We start from the raw sequence: 22,293 nt of genomic DNA on the forward strand, positions 1-22,293 counted from the left end.
AGAAAAGGCTTACAGTTTGACCAACTCTTCTGAATTAGGATACATTAGTTTTCAAGAGAAACCAAGCATGAAGGCACAAAGATTATTCTTATACTAACACAAATTTATTTTTTTTCCTTTTGGCTCCTAAGTTTCATGAAAAGGGCAGATTTCAGGAAAGTAGAAGCATTCAGAGCATTGATTGTTTCATAAATGCTCCTAGTAGAAGAGTATAGGATGATGTAAGTCTACTCTATGCTGTTGCATTTCTGATCTTGCTAGGATATAATAACATAAGGCATCCTTGAACCACATCAGTGTTGTTGTGTCTTGTGGCTTCTTCCCAGATTCAGGTCAGGAAGATTTCTGACTGAAAGAGACTGAACCTGGGCAGTTCAGGGCTTTCCCTGTCTCCTGGATTTGGTCTCGCAGATATTGAATTTCCAGCTGCTGCATTTCTATGATTTTTTCACTTTCCATCTCTGCACTCAACCTTAGGACAGCTGGGCTGGACGGAAGTTCACCAGAGGGAGCTAGAAGATAAAACAGAGAGGACATAGTACAGTAACAAAGGTCCAGCTCATGCAGTTCTTTGGCATGAACAAAGGAAAGCATCTTTCAGCGTTGAAGAAGTAGATCAAAATAGTAAGAATCTGCAGGATTTAGCAGCTTCTACAATTAACATTAAAATGTACCAGGTACCACTAGGCAGACAAGTTAGAATGAAACACAGACAGTAATAGAATTGTTCACCAAGGACCAAAAGAGCTTCTGCCATGAGTACTGACAATATGGAAAATATACAAGAAGTGTTCACCTGGCTCTTGAATTGCCTTTTTGTTCTTGTTTAATCTCAGTGCAGACTCAAGGTCGTGCACCTGCGCGTTGGCCATCCTCAGTTCTTGGCGCAAGTCGTTAATTTCCTTAATCAGATTCACATTTTCCTGCAAAAACAACATGCTCTATAAGGAAAGGCACAGGTACTGTCTGGCTGAGCAATATGTATCTTCATATCTTTGAGAAGGACACTGGAAAGTATAGAATCAGTATCACAAGCAGAAGGTGCCGGGCAATCAGGAGAGTACACAACATTTCAGGTAAGATCACAGTAGGTGTGACTCAGAACATGACAGTATTCAAACCATGTTAGCTCAAAGAACTAATATTTGTTTTGCTTTTCTGACTGCAGCTGCACTCCAAGGTATCATCTTCCTTGCCAATTCCAAAGAGAAGCTTGGGGCCTTCCTAAATGCATCCAATTAATTCAGAATTAATGCAAAGGATTCCCATGTCTCCTGCCAGTGTGTATTATTTTGCTTTTCATTTGTCACTATGTATTTGTTCACTTAAATTATCTTTATCTCTTTGGAATTAGTTAAAGCCCTCTTCATTAGTTCTGACAGACATTACTTTTCCACACTGCTTCCAAATTATTAGGAAAACTATAAAGCATGTGGAGACTTGAGGTACCTACTGCTAACATGCTATTATAAGGAAAAGTTAGCAATGTATTCATCTTTTGTTCTTTTTTTTTTAGTCCATTTTCAGCCCATAAAAGTTCAATCCTCTAATTTTTTAGTAGCCTACCATGAAGCATCTTCCTGAAGAAGCTGTGAAAGTGCCCGTAAATGTCATTTACCCATTGTTGCAACAGATTCAAAGACTTCAGCAAAACCAGTATGGGTTAATACTATTTAAGGATGATAACACTGCTGCACATGATTTAGAAACAGGAGCACCATTAACTAAATATTTCTTTTCTGTATTCAAGAGAGTGAAGTGGGATTGTATATTTGCCTCTTACAAGAATAGTGAAATAACACATCAATAACTAGGGCAAATGTTAAACAGCTGCCATCATACTTGAACCAAGAATAGCAACTATTTCAGCTACTTGTGTTTTTTAGAACTTTTGGAACACAGTGGCAATATTTAAAAAAGATAGATGGCAAAAAGGCATTTTTAGGGTACCTCACAATACCAGTCTCAACCCACTAAAACAGCAGGAGATAAGAACAAGGATGAATGAAATTTTTCCATGAAAATACTGTCTTCAAATCTTGTTTTCTACTTTTGTTTTAATGATAATTTTGGTTGATAGAGATAATTATGTTGCCACAAAAGATTGTGCAAAGCAGACGACTCAGTTCCTTTGAGTATACTTAGAAAAGTGTTGGCACCACACAGCTGCAGGCTGGTCAGAAGTGAAGTACAAAGCTCACTGCACCTCTCAGTATGTGGCTGCACTCAAGGAGTTCAAGTTGGCAGCAATAGCTCAGGGCATGTGTGTGGCAAGATTATCAAGACTTCACACTATGACAAATAGAGCAGCTGTGCTTTAGTTTCTCCTCAGCTGAAAATCTTCCTCCCACTGGAGGAAGAGTGTGGGATTCATTAAGATCTGAACTTGTTGGGCAAGAAGAGTTGCTCTTGCAGTGCTTATGTTGGACTATAAATGCAGCAGAAGTTGGTGTGCCCAGGCAGCTCTGGAACTGTAATATTTTGTTGAGTCTGACTTGTCTAATGCAAGCCTTTAAATACAGATGAAATTTGACTCTATGCATTTATTCCAGAGTTTGATCCTGAAAGAGCACATGAAGAGGGTAACTTCCAATAATCAGTCAAGGTAGTTTTCTTTTGACCAGCTTTCAGGGTTGGGTCATAACATTTGCCTTTAGGAATACTTTAGTCATGAGCACCTTCATATGTTCAGTCCAAGTGATTACCTGCTGCTGTCAAATGAAGATCTTGCTTTTGGTCTATCAGAAAATATAATACAGAGTGTCTTGATGAAGCAATCTGGGTTATGTAGAAATGTCTTGTTTGGTTTGCTTGATGCTAAAAGACGGTTGGTTGACATTGATAATATTTTCCTGAAGAGGCCTTTTCTCCAGAGAGATTAGCCTTTAATTCAATATTTACATTCTGAGAGAATGCTTGCACTGCAATGCAAACTTCGCAGAATGGATATATAAAACAAATGTTCATGGGAAAACTCATTGTCACTGGAGGTTGTGGCAAAGAACCAATTGTTTCAGAAAAGGGACTGATCAAATGCATGGATAATGAGGCCATCAGGTATACAATGACACATCATATGGATGCAATCTACAGTCCAGGAAGTCCCTACAGTGCTGACTATCAGAGACAGGTAGGACATACAGAAAATTTCATCCTCTATGGGCTTCAGTTTAAGCAGCACTACTTCAAGGTTATTCAATGTCTCTGTTTTTATTATCCAAAGAAACCATTACAAATACAGAAGGCTGGAGGAAAAACTAATAGCTGAATAACAGGCAACTTGTCAACTGGTAAGAATAACTAAAATTATCTTGACAGTTCTAATCATCTGTTGCAGCAGTCACTAGTGGAGTGTACCTATGAATAATCTCTCAAAGAGGAGGGCATAGCTCTGTCAGTGTAACCACAACTGAGGAATAATAGAAATACAGAGCTAGAAGACTGTCAAGATGTCATTTGCTTTTTCAAAGCAAATCCTCACAGAAGTTTGTCTAAACTAGTCTTAAAAGCCCCCGTGAAAGACTGGAAGGCCATGATAATTCCTGGTGGTTATAAAATCTCATTAATCTACTGGACTTCAGAGAACTGCTTTTTCTTTGAAGAAACCAGGCTGGTTAGAATCTTTGATATCTTCATCTTCCAGATGTTTTATTAATTTGGTTTTAATCATCATTTCATTTTAGGCTTACTGATCCAAGACATCAAGTATTATCATTATGAACACCATCTGTCACCCTATTCCATTAAGGAAATTCTTCAGGTTATTTTCTGAACCCATCTCCTTTTGTGCCAAAGGAAACATCTATCTCCCAGAAAGAGTAAAAAAAAAAAATTAAAATAGCATCAGGGAAGAAGATTGCTGCTGTCTAGCCCTGAAGAAGCAAATTATGAATAAATAGCAAACAACAGATGACTTAGGAGGGGATGAGATTTAATGATCCTGAGGAAGCATAATAAAGTAACAATGTAGAAAGGGCTACTGAGGGGAAAAGGAAATGCTGACTGAGCGGAAGGAGAGCATGTTAAGAAGAGACTAGGAAAGCTGTCCTCCTAGGATGTCTGGTGTGGAGCTTTAGGTTGTCTCACTGCAGATAAAAACAAATTGGATCTTTGACCCCAGCAGTCACGAGTTTACTTTGCCTTGTAAGAAACAAGGATTCTGAGCAAGAGATCTTAGTACAAATACACATATTCCCCATGTATTTCTGAACTTCCTTGAAAATTTTGGATGTGAAAAGCAGAAAGTTCTTCTCAATTCACACCAGTAAGGATGAGACTATGTGGACAAAGAAGGGGTGTTTTTTTCTCCTTTTCTTCCTCCAAAATTACTTCCTAAACATTACTACATAGCAGATACAGCTTGACACCCAATCAAGGGCAAATTGACTATGATGGCAATTATAAATACTGTTTGAAATAAAAAATATGTACATTAATTTCCTTTAAAACATCCATGCAACAGAAGTTCCCTATCTCTTTTAGGGAGTGGGAGATAAACAATAGGCAGTTCTGACTTCCAAAATCTTGCTCTTTTTGTTCAGAAAAGTTAATGGAAGCATTTCTGGCAAGAAAGTCAACCACAACTATTTCAAAGTCCTAAGAAACCATAACAGAAAGGTTAATAAAGTCTCTTTTGTGCAGGCATTTCCTTTGTTCCCACTCCACACCACGAGGAAAGGGCTGATTACCTGCATGATGCGCATGTAAGCAGTTTGTTGCATTTCCTTATCCCTCATCACCTTCTTCCTCAAAACTGCCAAATGCCTCTCGTTGTACTCTTGCTGTTTCTTGTACTGCTGCTGCAAGTCTGCATCTTCTGCTTGGCCCTCCACCTGATAGAGCACAGCATGTTGCCTCAGTAATGACACTACTAGACACAGTCATGGGCAAGGAGAAGGCAAAGGTCCTGACTCACCACGTCTGGTTGATGCACATACTTGGTGTAGAGTTCACGGATACCTTCTTTCATTTTTTTGGAATCATTAATGAATCTCACACAATTATAAAGATCTGCCTTAAATCGTTTGATGAGGGTTTCCATATTTTGCCTCTGCAAGAACAATGTAGTCACATTCTTATTTGGTTCATCAGAACACTCCATTGTGCAATTTTCTAGACAGTCTAGTGGAACTCATGAAAACTCATATACTTTCTTCTACTTAATTAAAAAAAAATTAATTAACAACTCACTGGGAATGTAAGCCTTATGTGTTGAACAGCAGTCATGGATTTTAGGAATAATAATAAGCCAAGATACTTTTATTAGTGACAACCTGCAAAGATGACAACTGAGAAACAGTGGCTCATTGTGCTATTGCCCACTGTCCTTTCCCAAACACAGAATCACAGAATATGCTGAGTTGGGAGGATCATTGAGTCCAACTCAGCCCTGCACAGGACATCCCCAGGAGCCACATCATGTGCCTGAGAGCATTGTCCAAATGCTGTCCTTCCTTCTTATTTAGAAATAGCACACCAACAGTTAAGGAGAGAAGGCAAGGGACAAAACATATCAGACACATGCACAGCTTGCTGATTTCACATCAAGACTGCCTTCTCATTCTCTCTTGGTTTCTGCTAGGCCTCCCTACCTGCTTCCTCACTCATGCACTGCTTGCTAAGCTCCTCTACCTTCCCCTGCAGTCCCTTTTCCTCCTTCATGTCTGATACGCTGTCAAACAAGGGGTCCTTGACTCCTCCATGACTGAGATCTTCCTTTCTGCCATCCTACTACTGCCTAGGTGATATCCTACAGCTGCTCCTATTTAGGCCAAGTGTCCCCAGATTTCAGGCTTGGGCAGGAACAAGTAGTTCAGCATTCACCTCACTGTTTTCTTACACTCAGGACAATATGTGTTGACTCATAAATAACAGGATTTTTTTAAAACATGAATGCTCTAAGCTAGTTGCAGGCTTGGAAGTTTTTGTGTCTCTGTCCCCACTGACCAGACACTCTCCTGGTCCTTGGGCACAGCATCCCTGAAGTAACTGTTTGCTCAGATTAATGTTTCACCAGTGTTCTGTCCCCACCAATGTCATTCTGTGGGACCTGCACGGTGGGGGTACCCCCTACCTTTTCCATCTCTCTGTGCACCTCGCCAGCAGTTGCCTTCTGTTTCTGCTGCAGTTGTGTGATGTTCAGCTTCAGCTCCACACTCTCCTTGCGGAATTGTTCCAGCTCCGCCTCCATCTGAAAGGAAGCGGGGGGAGGAGGAAATCAGGGCTAAAAGGAGACGTGAAAAAACAACACATAACAGGAAAACCAGAGGCTGGAAATACAGACTTGGGGGAATAGGTCCCCCTTCAGGTTGAATAACAACACGAGAAACGTCAATTTTGTAACAACACTGCCCTCTGTCAGAATATACAGAAACCACACAAATGAACGTGTAACTCCCTGTTGAGTCACATTAATTTAAATTATGTGATACCCCTTCGATTCCTTGAGCTGAACGGGAGCTCTACCGTTCCACCTGAACAAAAAATGGATGAGAGGGAAATGGACAGTCAATACTGGAAAGAGTAAGGGCAACAATAACTAGACCCTGATACTGAAAAGAAACATATGTGGGTACATATGCAGAGCACACAGGAAAAAAACAATAAGGGTACTACAGCATTTACTTATGGCACAAGATGGTGACCAGAAGAGACAACAGGGATTTAATCTTGCTAGTCTGAAGTACATACAAATTGTTGATTAGTTTGCATTTTGTTTAAAAGACTATGTCACCATAGTCCTAGTTTGGTTGAGCTAAGGATACATCTATGCAGAGATCATAGCAAGCTTCTATCATAAATAAGTTCCCTCAATGAATTTGCTGCATGCTAAGTATGAATACATTCAAATTTCCCATGTATCAACTGATGAATGTAATTTGTTGATATACCTAACCCCTAGCAGAGTTATGTTTGCATAAATCTGCAACATTTCTGAGACAAGAAATTTACTCTTTTCTGCCAGAAAGCAGTGTCTTGCAAATGCTATAGGGCACACGGAGGGTAAACACATAAGGATAAGATATATTTTTAAGCAAAATTTAGAATTACATACAGGAACTTAAATAAGTATGTGGATCACTGGTAATGTGATAGAAAATTAATTAGCTATTATCTACTGATATTTTTATTAGCTGCACAGATATTGAATCAGTGCTAAGTATCCTTGAAAGAAGTGAAAGAACAACCAGGGTGTAATCTTTCATGGACTTGGGTTGGTCATGTTTGTATTTAGACAATAGGCTTAGTAGCAGAGGCCAATGAGAGTGTTACTCACCTCACTGATCTGTTTCTTCATTGTCTCAATATCATTTTCACGTGACTCTACTTGCTTCTTAAACTCCTCTATTTTGTAACTCAGTACAAACTTGAAATTTTGTAGTTCCTGATTTTTCATTTTTAGATCATATACATACTTCTCCTGGAAGAAATTTAATGGGTACAGAGATCTGAATCAGACCCAGCACTCTCACACAGATCCCTAGGACAACACACAAATATGGCAGAGACAAAACCAGCAGTCACAGATGTTGTGGAAGATTGAACTCCAGTTGCAAATCTACAGGTTAGATGGGAAGGGGCAAATAATGCTGAGCCATCTACAGATCCCAGAACAGGGGATGAGAAAATCAACATCCTGAACTTGAGCTCCCCAAGAAAAGCTTAGAATGCCAACTAAAAACCAAAATCCCAAACTGGAGATCATAAATTCCTTAAGTTGAAGCTGACTTTTCAGTCATGTGATATTATCACAACAAATACTATTAAAATAAATATCTCTAATTAAGGGAGGTGATTTTGACCTCATCCAATTGTTCTCTTTCTCACCTTCTCTAGGATAGTTTCAGTTCTCTCTTTAACATCTGTCTTTAGTGCCAAGATATCCTTTTCCAGTGATTTAATGATGTCTTGCAGCTTCTGCTGTTCCAGTCTCATTTCCTCAATATCCCTGTTTCGGTCCTTGAGTTCTTTCTGTAGGCTGTTCAACTAGAGAGGCAAACCAGTAAGAACTTACCAGTCTCCAAAAGCTGAGCACAGCTTGGTCCTCCTATTCTGTAGGATACCTTGTAGACAGTGTGGGATAAAGGATATCAAATTAAGATATGATGAAGGAGCAGCGCATCAGTTAAATGCCTCTAACTCCAAAGGGGGTTGAGTATCCATTTTTGCTTTTTCTGTATATTCTGACAAGAATACCTGCTGCACTAGAAGGAAGGAAGGAAGGAAATTGCATCCAGCAGCAAGAAAGGTATGGACACTATACCTAAGCATCAGCTGCAGCTAACACTCAATCCATGGAATATTCTCATAAGGTAAAGGCAGTACATCTCTAAAGATGGAAGATTGGAAGGATGCCCAGTTCATAGCTCTTGGGTACCCTAAAATCCCTGCCTTGGTTTTGCCTAAGATATGCAAAACCAAGAAAGTTGGAACCAATGAATAGCACTGGACAAACTGTAAGGACACAAGAAGAAAACCCTGAGGTCTAAAAGACAAAGAAACTAAAAAGACAGTGCCATGATATTAGAGGGTATGAAAAGAACCTCTCTGTCTCCAGAAAAAAGGAAAAAGAAAAAATGTCTCTCTAACATATTTAGGCAAATGTAATACTCAGACCAGAAAAGAGGTAAAATATTTTATGTCTCCAGTAAAGCCAATTAAAAATGATGATGCAAACAAAATACAGGGATTATTGCATTGAATGAAGCAGTAGAAGTATTTTAATAATAAAGCAAAGTATTCAATGATAGAAAAATTAAGAGTTCATTTCTTTCCTGTCATAGGATGAACAATATTATTTATAGTATATTATTATAGTTCAAAACTATGCAGATCAGAGAAAGTGTACTAATAAAAACATACCTCCTTCATCATCTATCTCTAATCATATCAGCAATACAATCAGCAGACAGCTTCTTCTTCTGCCCAAATACTCTAAACATTCAATGGGCTACTAAGAGTGGGCTACTGCTCTCATATGAAATGCTACATTTTTACAGACTAGATGAATGGACTAAACTGACATGCCATTAATCACATTCAATCCTCAGTTCTAGGTCTTCTTGTGCAGGTCTGATATTAGCATAGAATAAAAGATACCCTTTTATTCATGACTCCTAATTCTCCTTTCAGTTGGATGTTGGACTCCTTTTCCTCCGAGAGCTGTTTCTCATACTTGTCTTTGAGTTCTAAGATTTCTTTGTCTCCATCTTCATAAATCTGTTTCTCCAATTCTTCATGTGCTTTAATCTTCTTCCTCATATTCTCCTTTGCCTGCAGTTAAGGAAAACAAACATTAGAGAAGGCAAGTGTAAGAGACCAATAAAGGAGAGAAATAAAAGGTTATTTGTAACTGTGTTTCTCCTGGGAGAATCTATGGTTAGTAGAATATTCAGTTGCAGCAATATAATCTAAGATAACTTTTTAGTGGATTAAAGCAACTTTAGAAACTGATAACATACACATTGAGGTTCTTTTCTTTTTTTTTAATTTAATAATTCTTAAGACTTGAAAGCTTCAAGTTAGGAATCTGGCCTGGAATCTGGCCCAAATACTAACATCAGCAAACTTGTTCTGCAAGAAATCACAAACCAGTATCACTTAGGATCTTTTAAAATTGCTGTTTCTGATGCAATTAAATTTGCTGTTCCTTCCAGGCTGTGTGCAAATCAAGCTTCCTACCTCTTCCAGCTGAACAGATTTATGTTTAAGTTTTTTCTCATAATGTTCTTTTAGCTCTGCCATAGCCTTGATTTTGCTTTCCTCCAACTTATGCAATTGTTTCTCGTATTCCTCTTCCATCTTCTGGGATTTCACCTGAAGCTCTTGGTATTTCTCATTTTCCATTGAGAGTTTCTGACTACTATCAGATTCTGTTAACAGGAAACATATGGAATGGATAAGACTCATAGAAAAGCAGAGTGAACCCTATCCTTCTGCAGCTATCACTGCCTTATTATTTACTGTCTTTTTGGCAGCTGGTTGCAATAAATTACAAGTAGAAGTATTTAACCACTTTCTTCATCAGATATACAGGGGTTTTAGACTCTGTAGCCATGCAAAATTGACAACTAATTTAGGCATTTCCTTGGGATGACAACCATGGCAGAGCTGTATGAGCTCAACTGCTACAAAGTATGAGTAGGCAATGGAGTCATTTATGGGGGGACTCCTTGGTACTAATTTGCAGTATTTTTATTTTGATTACAAATCTGGAGTCCAGATATTTCCAGGCCGTGTGCACCTCCTTGCCGAACTGAATGACTGCACTGCTCTTGCACAGTGAGCTGTGCATAAAATAAATGAAGAGATTGCTAATCTCAAGTACTAAACCTCTAAGACACAGGGCCCATGTGCATGTTCTTATCATAAGCACATGTATGGTGCAGTTTAGACACCCATTTGGTCTGCACCAAATACCTACATGACATACATCCATTTTTTCTTTACACTTCTGCTCTAGTAATCCCTCCCTGTCACTTGCTGTCAATAAAGCATTTCCCCCAGTTTCCAGTGACAAACATTTGTTATAGTCTAACCTAGCTTTTGCACCTCCTTGGCCTGTTTATCCATCAGGTCAGACAACTGAACCTCGTGTTGCCGCCTTTGTTTTTCTTTCTCTTCCTTTAAAATCTGGGATAAAAAATGAGAAAAATAAATTTTAATTTGAAACTAGACAAAGCAATGTCCAAATTGTTTGCATTCTTGCCCCTGGTGAGGAATACATACAAAAGAGAAATATGTTTGAAATCTCTCACCAAAACTGAGATGCCATGTGTCACTGAACCAAGTTTTCCCACATGTTTTTTTGTTTTGACAAGTTAAGCTAAGGAAAGCTACAGAAAAGCAGCAAACAGTGTTCATATAATACAAGATGCTAATCTAAAAAGAAAAGTTTGTGAGCTACAAAAGCCTCCATTCCTTTATGTGTGCCTGCCTGAGGAGAATTTGCAGTTCCATAAATTATTGTCCAGATATTAAAGTTCAAGCTGCCTCCTGTCTCACTTGAAGCAACTTTGAGGTCCTAAAATGCTGACATTTGCATACTATGACATAAACCTAAGCAAGAGTGAATTTTAAATGCCATTTGCTTGAAATGTCAGCCTGCCACTGTAAATTACTTAATCTTCTAAAAAAGCACAAAGAACTGGAGCAAGAAAACAGCTGAGAAATTTCCCAGAGATGCTAGGAATTGTACCATAGTTACAATATTTTCACCTTCTTGTCCCAAAAACTGCATGGGTCTTACATAAGCAGAAATATTTCATTTATCTGATGGATACAACTAGAAAGTTTAGCCCTTTCAGTCTAAAGCTGTCATTCAGTTTAATCTTAACATGTACTGATACTTGGACAGGAAGTACAACTTGCCTGTCTAGAGAATTATATCCACCTTCCAAGGCATTTGTTTGCAAACCTATAATCAACAAGTCTAGAGAATTTTCAGTGTAGTTGAGATTATTATAAATATATAGCCAAACACTACTTATCAAAAGACATGAAGGATTGCAGAAAAAACCCCAGTAGAGATAAAACAGAGGTAGAGGAATCCACAAGAATTTAAATGGCTTTCTTGTACAAGCTTAGGTTCTACAAAAGACAGGAAAAATAGAAAAGTTTAAACTCAGGTTATTTAGACAAAAAAACCCACAATGAGACAAGACAAAGAATCTGAAAAAATACTTGAAGAAAATATTAAAATGAATAATTAAACCTCCTCAACAAATGAATATCAAAAACCTACTGGAACAATTGTAGGGCCAAAAGACAAGAGATATATAAAAAGAGCACGTGAAAATTACAAACCTGTAAAATATTAAAACTCATAAGTCACTTGGCAAGCTTTCATACTGAACTCCTTTATGTGGAGTCAAACAGAAATACTGCTTGAAGGCACTATGCACAACTTGACAGAATAAGCAGTAACAAATCATCAGAACAGGACAATATTCACCCAAAAGCTCAAAAAGAACGTGAGGTCAACAGGATTGAATCATGTGATATATAATCCCGTACTTTGAGTTGTTTTACTGCCAGAGAAATTATTACTGGATCCCTTGCCTTCTACATCTAAAAGAAGTCCAGAAATATAACAATTTACAGGTCAGAAATCCAGTGTGTGCACCAGCCAGATGGACAGAATAGCATTCTCAGACACAGATAAATAAGACCCTGGGAAGAATTATCATAGCCTTTGCTTTTCAGGGGAGCCCTGCTTCATGACCACAAAGAAATCAATAAGCACACAAACAGAAGACATGCAGGGAATATATTTTACTTTTATTTTCAAAAAACGTACAAGAAACCTGAGCAGATCAGATGTTCTTAAAAATCTAAGCAGGCAGGCCATAAAGAAGGCAGCATTGAGGAAAACCATTGTTAGATTCTGCAGCAGCTGCAGCCTTATATGGAAAGGAGTTTTTAAGGCACAGTGTCATTTCTACTACTGATCCTCAGGCTCAGGCAGTATTTATTGTGCTGGTTTTATTTTATAAAATACTTACAGGGTACCTAGGAGAACTCTTGCATCCCCTTGTACCGATAAGATACTTAACTCAAAGATAGTTTCATGCTTTATAAATATCAAGAACATCTTAAACTGGAAAGGAATGATTTCAGATGCTGTATGGCATTTCTACATATGTAATGCAAGCTTGAATTCAACTCTTCAGTGAAAGATTTCTTAGTATTTGGTTCTGCAACATGAATCATACCTGGTGTTTAGTTTTAAGGGAGTCTATTTCCTGAGCAAAATTCTCTTCCAATTCTTTTATTTTCCCTTCAAAGTACATGTCCTTGAGGCGTAGCTCATAATCACTTTCTGTCTGTAGATCTTTCACACAAATCTGCAGGTCTAGTATTGCCCGAGTCTGTTAGGACATGGATGAGAAAACAGTTTTAAGAGAGAGAATATTTGCCGTTAGCAACAGCCTGTTAAGGATGTTTTATTTACTTTCCATATTTATGAACAACAGCCTTTACAGAGAATCTTCAGACAGATGACCAAGAAGTCCTAGAACTAAAATTCCTTTTTTGTCTTAGAAGATAGTTTATAGAAATGCATCTTCTGACTACTCTACTCTATTAGAAGTGTTTTCAAGAGATTGGGGAAAGTATTAAAGAAAAATCTAATCCATACTTGCTGTTTGTACAATGCTGTTTGCATATTGACAAGCCACTGTAGCAACTTGCTGCAACCTCTTTGACCAAAGCCATATAAGACTGGCTGGTAGCAAGCATTATGCAAGTGCAATTCACAGAAATCCTATGGTTTATGTTCACAAGTTGCTCCTCCTACCTTCTCGTCTATATCTGATCTCATGATCAACACTTCCTCAGCATACTCAAGTTCCGGCTCTCCTTTCGCTCCCTCACTTTCTTTATCATACACTTTCCAGATAAATACACAGCCATCCTCTGAGGCAGTTAGCAGAAATTGGTCATCACTTGTTACTGTCATCTTAGAAGGAAGAGACAACAAAATAATAGATGAGACATGGAAGGATGGAGATACAGTTTTATTTTACACCACATTTTTCTCCCTACCCACATGCTCTCTTCATTTCTACCCCAGAAAGTCAGCAGTAGAAATAACAACACAGTCCCACTACCAACATTTTGATTATGTCTCCTACTCCTGTTCCACTCTGGTTGAAACAACAAAGGGAAAGGAAAGAATATGTGTAGATACTGGATCTGCTTCTGGTCTCAAAGCCATAGCAAGATTTTTAAAAACCTGAAACAGAAAAGACCTTCTAGACAATTATAGCATAGACAGGCCATTTATATGACAACTCCAAAGGTCTCTAGTGTTTGTCTTTGAGAAGTTGTGTGAGCAACAGATTGCTAAATGTTTTCTTTTGAAACTACAACTAAGCTCACCAAGAGCTATGTAGTAGTAACTGCTGCCACCTCCTCCAGACCTCCTGTGGCTGCCTGATCTGGCATAGAGTACCTGGGAGCTGATACAGCTTACAACTGTGGTGAAAGTAGAGTTACAGTAATTAAAGTTCATATTCTAATGTTGGACTGTGCGAGGATAAGTCAAGGTGCTGTAGCTGACAGCCAAAATTATGACCAGTTTTAACAACACAGAACATGTGGCTTCCTGGAGAATGGGGACCTACCAAAGCACACTGAGGGAGCTGGCACAAGTGTTCACTGAGCCCTTTCAGTCATTTGGCAGCAGGACTGGCTCACTGGAGAAGTCTCAGCCTTCTGGAAATGGGCAAATGTGATGCCCCTCTACAAGAGAAAGTGGCACAGGAGCCATCCCTGGAGATATTTAAGAGAGGTGCAGATGTGGTGCTTGAGGACATGGTTTACTGTAGACTTGGCAGTGCTGGGTTAACAGTTGCACTTGATGACCTAAAAGTTCTTTTCCAACCTAAAAGATTCTATGACAAAATTACCTCCCTCTTTCCAGAAGGAGCTGTATCAAAGTTCTCCATCCAATATGCCATGTTTTGTAATCTGGTGCAAGCCACTTTTTAGTCAACAACTTATTCCCTGACATATCTAGAGATAGGACTCCAATGAATGCTGTGATATTCATTCTCCATGTGCAGACTCAGCCTTAATTTTAGCATATTATGCTATGAATTGAGAAGGAAAATCAGCCCTAAAGGAGCTGTGTGCAGCTGGCATCACGGGGAAAAGAAAGAATTCTGTGCTACCTTTGTAACAGCACCTGAATGGGCCTGGTACTCGCTGAAATCCTTCTTCTTCTGAGTTAATGGGTACTTCATGGCTCGGATTGTCCCCAGGGAGGTCCCAACGAATATCAGGCGCCCGGAACGAGAGACAGCGACAGTGGTGTAGACAACGTCATGGGCAGGCACTTCGTGCTGGATCTACACATCAACCAACAGCACAGACACCACACAAACCTCACACTGCAGGAAGGAGTTGATTACATACTGCATGGGCAATTGTTGTACCTCTGCCTGCAGCACATAGTGCAGCTAAAAGAATCTATATGCCTATAGAAGTATAACCTCAACAGCAATTAATACTAAGTTTTATACATTAAAAAATATTTAGATTTAAAAGAAATATTTAGATATAAAATCTCTACATTTTATAGTTACCGGTATTAAAATTTCAAGCTAAGCTGATGTGTGATCTAAAAGATGCAATGGTTATCACATACAATTTACTACTTTTCTGGGAAAAAATGCATGTAGATACAGTGGTAGATTTAATAAACTTGCATTTCAGCAGAACAGTTGATACAATATTGCCTAGTTAGTTTGTTAGTTGGATTAGAAGATTTCTAGGTAAATGCAAGTAAAATGACAAAAATATAAAACTACAATAAAATCTCAGGTTTCATTGTAAAAGTCACAAGAGCACAAAAGTGTCAGTAAATATCACAGCTTTCAAATCAGACCTATTTACCTAAAGGATGCTAAGGAAAGCAAAGCACCAGTACCCTCCCCAGAGAATGTAGCAAAATCCAAAAGTGTTTGTTAGCTCACCGAAGACTCTGAAATTTCTTTGAGAGTTTGGTCAGATCCAACAGCAAAGATAATTTTGGCATCATAAGTCAGGGAAATGCTGTTGTAGATGCAGGTCTTGAGCACACACTCTGACTCCTTTTTACCCGTCAACAAATTCCACTCATACACAGCACCATGTGTGTCACAGGAGACAAATTTAGTGTCATCTGCACTCCATTTAATTGCATGTACCTGGCAAAAGCAAAACATGTCAAGGAGCTTGATGTGTAGATTACAGACATAGAGCATGGAGTCATTGTACTGCTAAAGCCACGACAACTTCAGAATCGTACTTCAAAGCCTTACTGGAAAGCCTCTGGATGTTTCTCGACCAATTCTATTTTAGCATTAGAAAAAACCAAAACCAGTAAGAGGTATGTTATGAACACACTATCAGGAAAAAGTTCATTTCAACATGGAGTAGTAGATTTTATTTTTTTAATATATTACTGGGATATTTTACTTTCAGCCAGTTACGAGTCATTCACTTCCAATTTAAGGGCAGACTTTTCAGGTGTATCTAGTGCACTAACATTCTGCCTTCTGACCAATGAAAACTAAGTTTTCTATTTCTGTTTTTACTTTTTGGGGTCATCTCAAGATCCAAAATTGTACTTTACCTCTTCAAAATGCATCTTATCAACTAGTTAATAGGTTAATAAGTTGTACTGCGTAAGATTTGTTTACTGACCTTCCCAGTATGTCCTTTCAGATTAGTAACATTCTCAAAGGTGATGCTGGAATAAATTTGAATCACATTTCCATTAACTATAGCAAAAAGATGGCCTCCGTTACTGAATGAGCACTACAAAAAGAACATAACCACCCATTACTGTAGATGGAATGGATAAAAACATTCATGCATTGAATTTCAATTACATCCTTTAATATCAAATTGTTGCATGAAAAGAAAACTCCATTACATCATTAGCCACATATAGTTTTCTTAATCAATGCTTTCCCTGTAAAATTCAGTTCTGGAGTATTTCTGAGCAAATTATCCCTTCTGCTGCTTCCCAGGCCCACACACATCAGCCTCTGGGCCTGTTCTCCAATAGTCAGAATCAATTTCTCTAAGCTTTGATATAGGACATCATATATAGAACTAGGGTGTATTGGAGAAGTTTTTATTTCCTGTCATGTTCTTCAGCACTCTGTTCCACATAACTCCCCGATTTAATTTTGCACCATTCCTTACCTCTCTACACTTTTTCACAGCAAACTCCTTGAAAACATGCATGTCCTCATACAGAAGACTTATAAATCGTAGTTTGTCGGCAAACCCAACCAAGCAGAAAAGGCCAATGGGGTGAAGTGATACTGTGTATGCTTCCTCCTGATACTCCTTACACAGCTCCAAAGTGCTGAAAGAGAAAACCATTGAGCAGCATGCAATAGGACAAACTCCCCACGGCACACTTGACAGATATTATCTGGCCCAGCAAGGATGCCTGCAGCTAAAATCTGACTCTGCCTTATCCTTGAGGATCTTGTTCAGATAAGTAATGATTACAGAGATGTTACAGGAGACAAAAGCAAATTTGACTTTCTGGTTCCCAGAGAAGGTGTGGGAGGTGCAAGAGCAAATCCTTGTGTACTGTAATATAATGAAGAAGGTAAATGAATTGCTGATTGCAATCCTATACAAGCATCTCTTGAGATTTGTTTTTCCCTCCAGGGAACCTCAGGAGCTGGAGTCATTTTGCTTAAGATCTATGCCTAAGAAGCAGGATATGGGACAACAGTATCTTAAGACAAAGCTGAATGAAAGAGTTTTTTCTAAAACACAAGAAGTCTGACACAAAAATAGCTTAATAGAAAAGGCTTTGTATTCTTTTGGCACCAGTTTTAAAGGCACTGCATATTCACACTCCCCAAATCATGTCAGTAATACCATTTACATCCCACACCACACAAGAATTTTACCAGAACAACACTCTCATTCATATGAGATTGCTGCTGTTGCCTCCTAAATGCAATATACAAAAAAAACAAGAGGTAATAACAAATACAAACAACTCTTTACTTTTTCTTGTAATTCCAGATGCGGACAGATCTATCCAGGGAACACGTAGCAAGAATGGGTTTCCAAATACACATGTCCAGACCAGTGATTGAATTAGAATGCAGTGGGAAATTCATATATGCAAAATAAGATATCTTCTCCTGAGAAGGAATAAGAACATTAAGAAATCACAAATATTTCATTGCAGGCAGTAAGGCAGATAAAAAAATCAATCATGGGTCTTTGCATACAGTTGTAGAATAGATCTGAGGGAACCACTTAATCCTTTCACTGCGCTGGTCTGAACATAACAATGCTAAAAGCCTAACTTTGTTAGTTTTAGGTTCATAATTAATAATCAAGAAAAGTGATGCAGGGCAGAGCAATGAGAGCAGAACATAATTGTAGGTATATAAAAAAAGGCAAGGAGATAAGTAAATAAAACTGGACCTGCAAGAATTCAGTTAATATGTTCGGGTCAGGCTTAAAAAAAAGTCAAGTGCTGAGTGATAGAAAACTTCACTAGGATGTCTAGCTACTACATGCTGGAAGTGAAGCACCAATAAAAGTTAGGCTGCATGTGGAAACAGAGCCCCTAACAACAACCCCTCTTCCTGTAAAGACTTTTCCATATGCCTGTACACAGGTTAGGTACTCAATTCCATAAAAGTCTGTTTCATGATAATACATTTTTCACTTATCTTTGTATTATTTAATTCCTTCAGAGTAGGGAAGGTTTTTCATTATGTTTGTATTTCACAGAGAGGTTTCACTTCTAGCTAAGACTTCACCAGCTATCATTTTAGAGTAGAATGAGTAGATTCCCATGGCTGTTCCAGCTTTTTCATTGCAATAAAGTTTCTGCATATTGCAGTAGGACATGAACCACAGAGTTACATCGAGGATATCTCAGTCAAAGCCTTAATGAAGTGGCTCAGCAGTAACAGGCACTCTTTAATGGTCTTAAGTGTTCTCTATCTTTCTGCTGAATAGCATCAGGTATTCACAGGGAGGGAGGCTTGAGCAAGGGGCTACAGAAATACTGCCCTCAGAGAAGCACACTGAGCACTTCAGATCTTGAGCTTTAAGTGTTCATTTGAAGGATTTAATAAGAATGCATCAGAGAAAACAACACTGACTACCCTGTATCATTACAATACTGGACATGAAAGCTGTGCAATGTGACTGAACTGCACTTACCCTTATAAGTTTGGTGGAGAACATAGTAAACATGTAGAGCTGATTTTTATTTGTGCTAACGACCATCAATTCCTCAGAGGGGCTGAAGCATATACATGTAATGTCCTGAATGCTTGACTTTTTTGGCTGGGTGCTGAACAGGTCCTGAGGCAGCTGCAGAAGAAAGGCATCCTGTGGCTTGTGCCAGGTTTCCATGTTTTGGTTGTAGGCATGCACACACACAAACTTTTGTTGTAATGCTCCTCTAATAAGCACATACATAATATCAGCAAGACAACTTGGATATTTAATAGCACATAACTACTGCAAGGCACGGAATAGAGAACAAGAGGATGACCTAATGGTATTCAAAACATTACAACTGAAATAAATATTTCAGCAGTAATATGAAGTACTGCACTAAACAAAAATTAAAATGGCAGTAGAAAAATATCAAGGAAAAAAACCTAGCAAGTGTCAGGATGAGAACTGCCTAAAAATTGTGATTAGAATAACAGTTCTTTGTAATGCATCATTAAGGTAGATGAGTCTTATTACAGGATCTCATGCCTAGGGAAGATCTGACCTTTTGGAATGAGAGCATGAAGTCTTGACCAATTCATTAGAGTTAAAGGTTCTTATCCAGAGATTTCAGTAGGTCAATGCATACAGTTTGCTATAGAACAGTTAGAAGGATTATTTAAGAGTGCATAGGTCTCATGACAGCTCTAATAAATACCTGAGGGGAGAGAAGCTTCTCCTTGGAAAAAATACAAGCAGCCAAGTTCTTCAAAACTGATGTAAACTATCTCTTAGTCCTAAAAGCCTCCACAAATAAAAATTTCTTAAAGGTTTCCTGAAGTTTAGCAGCCTCAAAGCACATTTTATATGTGGAAGGAAACATACAGAACTACCTTGCAGAAGGTCATCAGGCACTGCCTATCAGTGTGACCTTTGGCAACTCCTTTTGACATCACCAGGACAGTTAGCTAATCCTTACAATGCAGTTTAGCAGTGTGCTAAAAAATATTATTAATAACTGAATCAGAAACACTCACAGTTCTCTAAACAGGGCTCTGCTGCATAATTGCTTACAAAAGCTTTTCCCTTCCTTACCCAGACTTCTTGCTTCTCCTCGTAGACCTCCTTTTCACCGGTCTTCTCGAACAGAAGAACAACTCCTGGGCTAGGTGAACATGCAAAGCCTTTGGAATATGCTGCAACTGCAGATATTTGAGGCAAAGGATGCTGCTGTAAACCATTATCTTCAAAGGCCACTCCACTAGAAACACCAGAAATGCAATTAGGAAATGCATAAAGATTTAAAAATAAAGAAGCACAAATCAAAAAATGCTAAGCAGCAACTGACAACATAAACTGGACAGGAAGGAAGGAACTAATCTGCCTGCAAAAGCATGGAACTATTATTAATAATACTGAACAGATTTACCTCTCATCTTCTTTTGTTGTATCTTCTTCTTCTTTTTTCCTGGGTGGTTTTCTGTACTCCAAACTTTTCTCCCAGTGCAGCTCTCCGGTTTCAAACAAGCTAAGTTTCCCTGTGTCACTGCCACATATAACTTCCTCCTCGGACAGCCAGGTATGGCACAAGTAATTTTCTGGCTCTCCCCTTTGTAAATTCATCTGCTTTAAATATCCTTCACTGTACTTGAAAAGTTTAAAAAAGCCATTTCCAGTGATACAAACCTGGGTATTGTCTTGAGGATTAAAGCTCACCTATGGAACAAAAAACAGAAGAAGTATTTTGTCTGACTATGTTCACAAATAAGCAAATGTTATACCTGTTCTGAAGGCTTTCTATACCAGATACAGGAAAACAAACAAGGGAAGATGGTTCATAGAAACCAGGTACAGGAATACCAAAGAGAGTAAGAATTAGCCTCCATAACTACATACTGCAGCTTCCCCCCTTTCAAAAGTGTGTCTATGAAAATTAAATTACAAAACTAAGACAAAAATACCTCTTTACTACTGGTGAACAAATTTTTCCAGTAGCAAGCTTCCTGAAAAGTAGGACCATTTGTTCTCAAAAGGCCAGGAATAAGTTCTGTATTCCTGTGTTTCAAGCTAACAGTATGGACACGAATTCACATAATTAGGTGTTTATTTGTGAAAATGGTGGAATAACCATCTCAATATTCAATACGGATAGGAAGGGTAGTTTGAAGTAATTTTTTATGCTTTATGGGACTTTACACAGCCGAAGTCTTTACACTCCCCTCTCTTTAGGAATTGAGCTCATGAATTCAGTAGTTCAGCCAACCTTGCAGCTGTACCCCAGAAAAAATGTCAGCTGGAGTTCAACCAACACATGGGCTGAAAGCGTCAGACCTCCCTACATGAAAGAATCTAAAAAGGGGCACCCAAACCTGGATGCAGAGATCATTTGTGTGCCATCAGCCTGCTCCTAGCCACTCTTCTCCTCCCATCTGAACACAGAAAACTGCAGGAAGGAAAAGGTGCACTGAGAGCTTCCAAGAAGTGTGTTACAACTACTGAGCAAAAGTGTGCTTTTGCAGGGACACAAGGGACACATTGCACACTCACCGGCCTGTTATACTGGCCCTGCAACATAGATCTCATGTGATGTAAGAGAATCTCATGTGATACAACAGATACAGACATGAGAATGTCTATTACAGGTCAGTGCAAATCTTTATTTAGCCTAGTGTCCTATTGCTGAGGGAGGCCAACAGCAGATGTCAAGAAAGGTCAGAGAAACTGTATGAAATCTACAGTGCGGAGCCCTCTCCTCCTCTTGAGGTGGATAAAAACGGGAGCCGTGGCCACGGGAAAACGCACTGTGCACATGTTCTGAAGGATTAACGTGTGTCCAACCTCGCAGCTCCTACTTGCTGAACTAAAGTTTGACCGTTTTATGCAAAGTTTTGAAAAGTGGAGCATGCTCCCGAAGAACCAGCCAGCCGCGAACGGGAGTGTCAGTAACGCGCGGCAGAGGCGCTGGCCCAGCTCGGGCTCGGGAGCTTCGGGAGCAGGCGGAGCGGGAGCCCTTACCTGGCAGGGGCCGTCGCCCGCGGCCTGGACGCGGACGGACGCCGCCAGCTGCTGCTTCTCCCAGAGCCAGCAGGTGAGGTGGCCCTCGGGGGGGGCCGTGGCGGCCGCCAGGAGCCGGCTGTCGGGGGAGAAGGCGAGGGACACCGTCTGCCGCGCCGGCAGCTCCTCGGCGGCCAGCACCTTGCTGCGCCGCGCCCGCTCCGCCGTCAGCTCATAGACCGCCAGCACCGGCTGCTCCCCCGCCGCCTCCGACAACGCCAGGAACCGCCGGTCGGGGCTGACGGCCAGCGCCTGCACGCCCCGGCTCTTCTCCGTCCCTGCGGGGAGCAGAGCGGTCAGGGCGGGCCGGAGTCGGGACCGGCACCGGGGTTAGGGTGGGGAGCGGGGTCGGTGCCACCTGGGATGAAGTTGTGCCACTTGTGCTCGAGGTGCAGCCGCAGGCAGCCCGCGCCCGCGGCGTGCAGCACCACCTGCTCCTCCAGGAAGCAGACACCGCCGGCCACCCGCGGCCGGCAGCCGAACACGGCCACGGGCAGCACGGCCGCCCCCGCCATGCTGCCGCGGCCGCCGTTG

The 22,293-nt window shown here is 39.8% G+C and overlaps 1 protein-coding gene across 1 annotated transcript; it reads right to left on the bottom strand.

Moving 5' to 3' along the window:
• Nucleotides 1-293: 293 nt before the first annotated feature.
• Nucleotides 294-22,274, bottom strand: CFAP57 (cilia and flagella associated protein 57; the record flags this gene model as incomplete). Its single annotated transcript, XM_084211292.1, is given in 23 exon segments — nucleotides 294-374; nucleotides 376-512; nucleotides 797-923; nucleotides 4,689-4,832; nucleotides 4,916-5,050; nucleotides 6,074-6,190; nucleotides 7,277-7,420; nucleotides 7,828-7,986; nucleotides 9,100-9,273; nucleotides 9,682-9,872; nucleotides 10,539-10,632; nucleotides 12,714-12,869; nucleotides 13,298-13,459; nucleotides 14,676-14,852; nucleotides 15,480-15,692; nucleotides 16,192-16,305; nucleotides 16,699-16,864; nucleotides 17,527-17,666; nucleotides 18,706-18,858; nucleotides 19,801-19,966; nucleotides 20,135-20,421; nucleotides 21,721-22,037; nucleotides 22,118-22,274. Coding segments are annotated over 23 exon segments (3,711 nt in total).
• Nucleotides 22,275-22,293: the final 19 nt, after the last annotated feature.

This window comes from Fringilla coelebs, assembly GCF_963513975.1.
Source record: "Fringilla coelebs genome assembly, chromosome: 9".
Classification (NCBI taxonomy): Eukaryota; Metazoa; Chordata; class Aves; order Passeriformes; family Fringillidae; genus Fringilla; species Fringilla coelebs.